This window comes from Rosa chinensis, chromosome 6, assembly GCF_002994745.2.
Source record: "Rosa chinensis cultivar Old Blush chromosome 6, RchiOBHm-V2, whole genome shotgun sequence".
In the NCBI taxonomy this organism is placed as follows: Eukaryota; Viridiplantae; Streptophyta; class Magnoliopsida; order Rosales; family Rosaceae; genus Rosa; species Rosa chinensis.
Window position 1 is genome coordinate 53046384 of NC_037093.1, and position 9227 is coordinate 53055610.

Consider the following 9227-nt stretch of genomic DNA (forward strand, 5'->3'; position numbering starts at 1 on the left):
CGGACTCGTTGGTATACAAATCCCCCAATGTCTTCCATATTGTTTCAGCAGTCTCACATTCTTCCACCAACTGTAGCACATCTTCAGTCATGGCTTTGAATAAGAGAGCCATCACAGATCCATCATCATCCTCCCACTTAGCATAAGTGGCCGCATCTTCCTCACTAGGAGCTTTGATTGTCCCAGTCACGTGCCCCATCTTGTGTATGCCACGAAGATGGACAGACATAATCTTCTTCCATGTTCGAAAATTGGTACCATTGAGTTTTGGACCTCCAAAAGAACCCCCGTCTGAATTTCGGACAGAAACCTCAATCTTTTGGACCTCATTGATCTTAGAACCCTGTCCTTCACTTTCATCACCACCCATCGCAACACTATAGTAGCAGTAATCACACAATCACAGAATATGCAGCGGAAAAGACAAAAGACTCAAAGAAAAAGATTATAATAGAACGTGCAATAGGTTTGTTGGATTGACACAAGGTCGGTCTCTAAAGAGACGAAGACCTGTCTTGATTAATAGTAGAAGACGAAAAAAATAAACCCAAACAAAGGGGTTTAGCTATATATCAATTCCTCGGATCGAGGAAAAGAAAAGAAACTAAGGAGACAAAGTCCTTTCGGATCTTTGCTCTGATACCAAGTCAAAGAGAGTAAGAACTTGGGAAATATTGAGAGAATGAATTGTTTGATATTCCATTACACCCATTCTGTGGTGTATATAAACAGATTACAATTGTACTACAACGTACTACAACTACTGTACTACACAACATATACAAGGTAAGTAATTATAACAATATATTCCCTTATAGTCTATTCCTAATAGAGGATGATGACTCACACTAACATCCACGAACCCAAAACCCTGGGGCTTCAACAGAGCGTGATGGCCACGCAGACGCTGGTCATGATGATATTGTTGAAACTCGACGGCTCCCCCGGCACAAGTTAACATATCGTTGACGACGTTAACATATCGTTGACGACGTTAACAGCTCCATTCCCATGATCACAGCCGTTGCCGTCCGCGGACGTCAGACCGAGGAAGTCCCTCGTCAGACGGTCAGTCTTCTGCCACGTGGTGAGTTCTCCGGACGTGAACCCTCCTAATGTCCCAAACTCAGCCAAGCCAGCTGACTGAGACTGCTGCTGCCCAGCCTCGGAGGCGCCAATGGTGGCGGCCTTTTGGAGCAGCGCAGTGGCTGACAGGTGAGCTGACGTGGCGACTCTTGAGGTTGGCTGTGTGCTGACGTGGAGGTGCTGGATGGGAGAGGTTATTGTTGAGAATATATACATCCCACATGGGAAAAATGGGACCTTGCCTATGGGTTTATAAGGGTTTGTGCCACTCCATCCATTGCCAATTGGTTTTGGATGTGAACCCCAGATTACTTTATCATGGTATCAGAGCAGGTTACCCACGTGTGCATGCTTTACTGCCACACGGGCTCCACGTCACCCAAAGTTGTCCACATGTATGGCTTGAAAATTCGCCACACGTGAGGGGGCGTGTTGAGAATATATACATCCCACATGGGAAAAATGAGACCTTGCCTATGGGTTTATAAGGGTTTGGGCCACTCCATCCATTGCCAATTGATTTTGGATGTGAACCCCAGATTACTTTGTTGAGAATATATACATCCGACATGGGAAAAATGGGACCTTGCCTATGGGTTTATAAGGGTTTGGGCCACTCCATCCATTGCCAATTGGTTTTGGATGTGAACCCCAGATTACTTTATCATGGTATCAGAGCGGGTTACCCACGTGTGCATGCCTAATGGCCAAATGGGCTCCACGTCACCCAAAAGTTGTCCACGTGAATGGCTTGAAAACTCGCCACACGTGCGGGGGCGTGTTGAGAATATATACATCCCACATGGGAAAAATGGGACATTGCCTATGAGTTTATAAGGGTTTGGGCCACTCCATCCATTGCCAATTGGTTTTGGATGTGAACCCCAGATTACTTTATCAGTTATCAGAGGCTTGTGTTGAGGTGATGGGGTCTCTTGGAAGAGAATTGGGTTTAGGGGGAAGTGGTGGTGAGTTTCTTCAGGCTTGACGTGGTGGTGAAGTGGGTTTTGGGTGGTATTAGGGTTAGGGTTGTGGGGTGGGTCCCAGGGAGAGAGGGTGGTGAATGGTAATGGGGGTGGGTTTGTGAAGTGAGAGTGGTTTGGGAAAGGGAAGAGAGAGAGAGATTTGAGGTGTGGTGGCAATAGCTAATTGGCTTGCTGAGAGCCTTGCACTTTCTTCAGCCAGAGCATCACAAAAGGCTCTGTGAGTTATGAAGCTATCCTTCCTGCATGTCCAGAAATATTTACAAATCTATATCAATCTCAGTAGGGGAATAACAAACATGAGTAAAATTATCAGAAAATGCCATGAACTTATGAGATTAATTAGTATAGGGTGTTTTGAAACACATAAAATTGACTTCTTTTGAGAAGGTTTAATCAAGCAAGAAATATTACAAAAAATGAGCTCCCCACTAAGTGAGACGACAAAAGAGATTTCAAATGAGTACAACCTGATTGTTAATCACTGATCGGACTAAAGCAATACACAAAAATATATAGTTCAAGTAGCAATGCACTTCGTCTCAAAATATAACAATATAAAAAGAAGGCTAGGCAGGCATGGATATTCCGCAATCCAAATTTCAGCTAAAATGTAGATGCCGTCCGAGCGGTGTTGTTATACCGTTGGAAGAGTACAACTATTTTGGCGAAATTGCTTCTGATCATCTCCGTATATGTACATGTATATGTGCCATGCATGTGTACACAAATATACTGGTAAGTTTGATGATGATGCAAATGTACGCATTTTACTTTGGTCGATCATCTGTCATCACTACAGATTGACTGACATATGAATGAAAGTCAGGCCAAGTACTCATGCATGTGGAAATATTGGAGATGGACTAAAACGTCAAAAAGGTAAATTAAAAGATAATAAAACAACAAATTAGATACTTACATTAATATAGATATGCATTGATAAGTGGAAATATTACTTGATGGCCAAAAAGTTAATTGAAAAAAGGACTCGCGTGCATGAAACCAGGATAGGATATGCAAACTCGGGAGATCAGATAATACATTGATGAGTACAAGGGAAAGCAACTGAGGATACCACCAGATATTCTGGCAGATTTTTCAGTTTTCATAATTATTACCAAAGTTCAGAGGTTCTCTGCCCTCTCTGCAAGTAATCAATGTCATCTATGCTTCATGGACCCAAAATAAATAAATTGGAAAAGAAAAAAACAAGCTAGCTAGTCATGGGTTGGTTTTCTCTCCAATTCAACCATGAAATGAAATCACAAAAGTACTCGAACAATCTTTTACTTTTTTCTTATATAAGAACAGTTCACCATCATTGTCTTCAAGAACGGAGAAAAAAGAAGAAGAAACCATATATAGCTAGCTAGGCTCCAGCTAAAGACCAAAGAAAACAATTGGAATTGTGAGAATTTAAAGCATTCACTACAAGGACCTGAGGACTTAAAATTGAACTGCTTTTAAATCAGGACTTATAAAACAAGAGAGAGATTATATTCGTGTATAAGAACATGAAAATGATATGCTTCCAAAAACAGTTACTTTTCATTAATTAAGGGTATCCATTTTGGTGCAATCTCCCTCTGAAATATTAGAACTGTCCGGCCAGATATATATTCTAGGATTAATTTCAGTTTACCTACTCCAAGTTTAGGGCAATCTTCATGTTAGTCCCTATTATTTTAATTTCATCAAGATTACCCCTGTACTCTCAATTTTAATCAGCCGTGTCCAATCCATCCAAATCTTTCGTCAAGTGATGACGTGGCAGAAGATAGAGTTGAGAAATTCCAATAGTGCCCCTCGTCAAACCTAAACGAAAAAAAAAAAAAATTCTCTTATTTTCTCAGTTCTTCAGTTCTTTAGTTTTTGACCTGGTCTCTCAGAGTCAATCCCAGTCTGTTTACAAGGCTGGGTTTCATTTCTTTCCATTTCTGCAGTTGAAAATGGAATTGAGAAACTGCGAGTTTTCCACCCAGTGAGATTGACTACTTCACCGTCTTCAAGTCGCTGTAAATCTTCAACGCCTTGGATTTCGTCTTCACGAACCCGTTTTCTTGCATCGGCTTCCGATGGGTTTCAGGTCAAGTCGATAAGACACTGGTCGGGATGGGTTTGGGCCTCGGCATGTTGTAGCACGAAGACGACGACCTCGATCTCGACCCGTACATGGAGTCTGACTCCAATGAAGAAAACCCACTTCCACAACTCAAATCTGAAGAGCTGGAGCTCGAATTCAAGAACCGTATGTCGAAATCAGCAGTTGAATTTCTTCGAACCACGACTTTCTCTGCAGACGCAGCTTTCTTCTCCATCCATCTCTATCAAGCAGGCTCGCCGGAGACTCATGATTTCCTCCTCTGCTTTGACGGGCATTAATATAAACAATACTGCAAATGGGCTGAGGGTTTGTTGTCTAAGGAAATGTCTTCCTTTGCTTCTTTATCTACAATTTATTTCTGTGATTCAAATCTCATTGCTCCTGGCTATGGGGGTTCACAATTTAGGTAAAGATTTTAGATTTTTTCTCCTGGGTTTTGTTCATTTTCAAGTTTGTTTGTTTTCTTATTCTCCAGTTTCATGCTTTGTGGGTTTGAATATGGGATTTTGGACATTGGGTTTTGTCTATGTTCAATCTATTTAGGTTCAATGAAGTTTTGGATATTTGATAATTAAGAGTTGGTTAGATTCATTATATTCTTGCTTCATCTAAATCAGTTGGCCGGGGTTCGTGTTCCTGTTAATTTCTGCAAAAAGTTAGGATTTTGGGTTGATTGGTAATTGGGTATTTAGGACTAAGTTTTGTTAAAGTGAAATGGAGGGGATTACCTCTGATGTTGTATATATTGTTATGACTTATGCTGTTTTTGCTTCTGCAGATTCTCAAAAAGATAATAGATGCAGATTGAAGAACTAAGAAAATAAGGGAATTTTTTTTTCCCGTTTAGGTTTGACGAGGGGCACTATTGGAATTTCACAACTCTATCTTCTGCCACATCATCACTTGACGGATGATTTGGATGGATTGGACACGGCTGATTAAAATTGAGAGTACATGGGTAATCTTGATGAAATTAAAAGAATAGGGACTAGCATGAAGATTGCCCTAAACTTGGAGTAGGTAAACTGAAATTAATCCTATATTCCATGCCAGAAAGAGTTTACCATTCTTGTGTAAGAACAACCTCACAACAAAACCCAACGGATACATTCAAACACTGATATATACATTGATTCTCTTAATGACATGACTCATGAAATTTCCCACTTTAAACAAAAGACCAATGTACTTCTGTATGAATCTCATTTGGGTCCAAACTCATGAAAAAACTTCAATTAATTCTTTTAAGGCTAGCTGAAATGTTTATGACTCACCTGGAGAAAAGGGTTCCACAGCCACATCTATATTCTCTTGTACCACAGGTTTTGGAGTGAGCTTTCCAATCAGATTGAACAGCATAGATCTTCGAGCACTTGTCATACTTCCACTTCTTCTCCCCATGCTTTCTGCAAAAGTGCTTCTTGATCCCTGTGAGATCCCCAAGTGCTCTTGAAGGGTGGTGATGAACACAAGAGGGCTCAGGGCACACATAGGCTCTCTTTTTGATCAAGTCCTTGCTGCTCCTTTGCTTCAGCTTCCATGGCAGGTTGTGGCCTCTCCTGTGAAGCTGGAGGTTCTGGTCCCTCTGGAACCCCTTGTTGCAATTCTCGGCCATGAATTTGTTCGTGGCCAGGAGCGTTTTAGGGGATAATGCTATCACTTCGGCATCAGGGTCTAAATAATCTAACAACAACAACGAACCACAATCAATCAGTCAATATTGCTTAAGATAATATTAAAGGGTATTGAGTAATTGATTACCTAGGTTTCCAGGGAGGCTTCTCTTCTTTTTAATCTTCTGCGGCAGTTGCTGATGGTCGAGAGTGAAAGCTTGAATCCATGAACACAGAAAAGAGAGGAAGCAGAGAAAACAGAGAGAGTTTTGTTATAACAATCAGGCAAATCTGTTGCAATCGAAAATGAGGGAAGTGCAGCAGCTTTATACTTGCCCAGATTACATAAGAAATTGACACGTGTACAATAGCTGTAGGTCACTAACCACTTGAGCAAGTAAGCTGCAGTAATAAGGTAAAATAGTAAATTTTACCACTCGGTTAACACCCTTCCTCAGCTTGATGGGAGGGCCCTGACATCAAGCTGGCACACAGGGACAAGTATTGAGTTGAGCATAAACCCTTAGTGATAAATCTGCAAGCTTTCAGGCCAGATGTGTGCTTCAGCCAGGAGGAAAGAGGGGCAGTAAGTGAGAAGCATTAAACAAGGGATGACAAAGACTTGGTTGAGCATCAATGACAACTGGCATTGGATGAGATGGAAAAGAAGCAGCTATAGATTGAGGTATTGCAGAAGTTGGTGGTTGGAAAGCATAGTGATGCCTATGAAAGCATTCAGCTGCACTGTGACCTGTTTTCAAACAAATTTGACATTTCAATGAAGCGCCAGAGGTAACAATTTGTCGAGGAGCAGATCTTTGGGAGCATGACGAAGCAGTATGGCCAAAACAATAGCAAATTTGGCATTTAACATTGAAAGAGCTGCTGGAGAGTGTGTTTTGAGATTGCGAATTTCTATGATAGCACCTAGATGCATAATGACCGGTCTTTTTACATAGCTGACACATGATTGAACTTAAGTAGCCTTGCTGTGAGAGACCTTCACTTTTATGTGAGCCACCATCTTGTTGCATGAGACCTTCATTTTGCTCAGTAGCACCAGAATTGAATGCTTCATTGTATTGATTTTCACTAGTATTGTAAGCATATCCAGAATTTCCTTGTGGTTGAACATACCATTGATTGAATACGGGATCATGGGTTGGCAAAGGTTGCATTATGGAGTTCTTATTCTGTAGAACAGTATTTGCAGCATATGTAGAAGTCATTGTAGGAACAGATGCAGTGACATATGGAGCATTCATGTACCTTGAATTAGGCATAAACTGTGCAGTATATTCAATAGAATGGGCAACACTACTTAGAGGCATCAAAGCAGTAACGTCGTGTTTGGAATCTGTAACATGAGTTGGTGCATGAGTAGACCCTTTGACATTATCACCTTGTGCTACGATTTCAGTACTGGAAGGTAAGGAAATAGACTTGTCAACCTCTTCAATTTCAGCTTCAGCAATGATCAAAAGAGACCTTAACTCTTGCATTGAAATGGGGTTATGCTTAGCCCTGATTATAGTTTTCATGGTAGTATAGTCTGATGGCAAACCAAGAAGAACAGAGACAATTATGTCTTCATTTGTCATATGAATACCTACATTAGCCAACTGATCACAAGCAATCTTCACCCGATCCAAGTATTTGTCAATAGAATCTGAACCTTTTTGGAGACTGTAGAAGTTGGTCTTTAGTTTCTCTTTGTTAAACCATGAAGTAGAAGCAAACCTCTCCTTAAGCAAACACCAAAGCTCTCTAGAAGTGTTACTGCCAACAACAAAGGAGAGAACACCACTGGATAAAGTAGCAGCAAGAAAAGTCATAACAGCAGAATCATTTTGTTTCCAAGTAAGGTACTCTGCTGTCATTTCATATGAGACACCTCCTGCTTCTGTGATCATGTATTGCGCAGGACAAGGAAATGACCCATCGACATATTTCATTAGGCCACAACCTCTTAACATTGTCTCTAACATAAATTTCCATGTGACATAGTTCGAGTAGCTTAAGTCAATTGCAGAAATTGGACAGCAGACAATTGCTTAAGTCATTCATGATGGTAAGCAATTATCTTTTAATATCTTGATTGAGGATGACCAAAAATCAACACTCAACAATCACCACTAGTGAGCTCCAATGACAATCTGATGCCCCAAACCAAGTTTTAACAAAACCAAGCTCTAACAATGTCCAGATGAATAAAACCAAATTCTAACAACTTCCGGCTTCTGCAAAGTGTAGCATAACCATTCTATATACTAGCAATACATTTCTATGAGGAAACTGTAGTATGACCATCTCGTAACGGTTGTCCTTAGGAGGAACTATATAGACCTTGTAACTAGTAACCAATCTTCACAGCTAGATGCAAATAATTCCAGCAAAAATTCAACTATATGGAACTTGAACAATTTCAAATGAGAGACATGAGTTTTAAGCTTCCAATATCACATAGTATTTCTACAATCTTCAATTTCTAGGAAATCACTATGAGATGTGCAATTCTAGTACTGAATCTTCGATTAACAGAAATTAGGGTTTCAACAAACTTCAATCTCAAACAAATCTCAATTTCCAACTGAATCTTGTACTAAAAATAGTAGCAGGCAACTTCAATCATATAATCAAGGCTTCGAAAGCAGAAAGCAGTAACTAATCTCAGTTTTTCAGAACAATCACAATTCCAGATCAAGAAAAATGAACTTATCTTCAAGCTTGAATTCTTCCAGAAAATCAACACGAGAATGATAGAGATGAACTACAGCTTTATAATCTTCAAGCAGCAAGTAAACGCAGCAAGATTTTGATCCCGATTGAACCTGGCTCTTGATACCATGAAAGCTTGAATCCATGAACACAGAAAAGAGAGGAAGCAGAGAAAACAGAGAGAGTTTTGTTATAACAATCAGGCAAATCTGTTACAACGGAAAATGAGGGAAGTGCAGCAGCTTTATACTTGCCCAGATTACATAAGAAATTGACACGTGTACAATAGCTGTAGGTCACTAACCACTTGAGCAAGTAAGCTGCAGTAATAAGGTAAAACAGTAATTTTTACTACTCTGTTAACAGAGAGGAGAAGAGGTAATGGTTGAAACTGAAAGAGGGTTTAGGCAAGCAAAGTGATCTGGGAGTCTGGGACCAGAAGAAACACTAGCTGCTTCTTCAGTGGACAAAGAAGTTGAATTGGACATGGCTGCTACAGAAGGAAACATTTTCTTTTGGCCTTGTTGGAGGAAAGGAAAACTCCAAAGAGAGAAAAACAAATTAAAGGGATGAGAAAACCCACCACATCCAGATGAGATCTCTTTAGATACTTGGGTTTTTCTCCCAAAGACTCAAACTTTAACCCCACTTTTGCACTCTGAAAAATTTGGACTAACAAGGGCACTCTCCTTTTGTACACAACTAAGCATGAGAGTGAGC

General features: G+C 40.3%; 1 protein-coding gene across 1 annotated transcript; it reads right to left on the bottom strand.

Annotated features, from left to right (window-relative positions):
• Positions 1–954: 954 nt before the first annotated feature.
• LOC112171556 (protein indeterminate-domain 12) lies at positions 955–9016 on the bottom strand. The gene is given in 7 exon segments (XM_040508581.1): positions 955–1266; positions 1980–2211; positions 2213–2311; positions 5451–5850; positions 5938–6006; positions 8860–8863; positions 8900–9016. Coding segments are annotated over 7 exon segments (1233 nt in total).
• Positions 9017–9227: the final 211 nt, after the last annotated feature.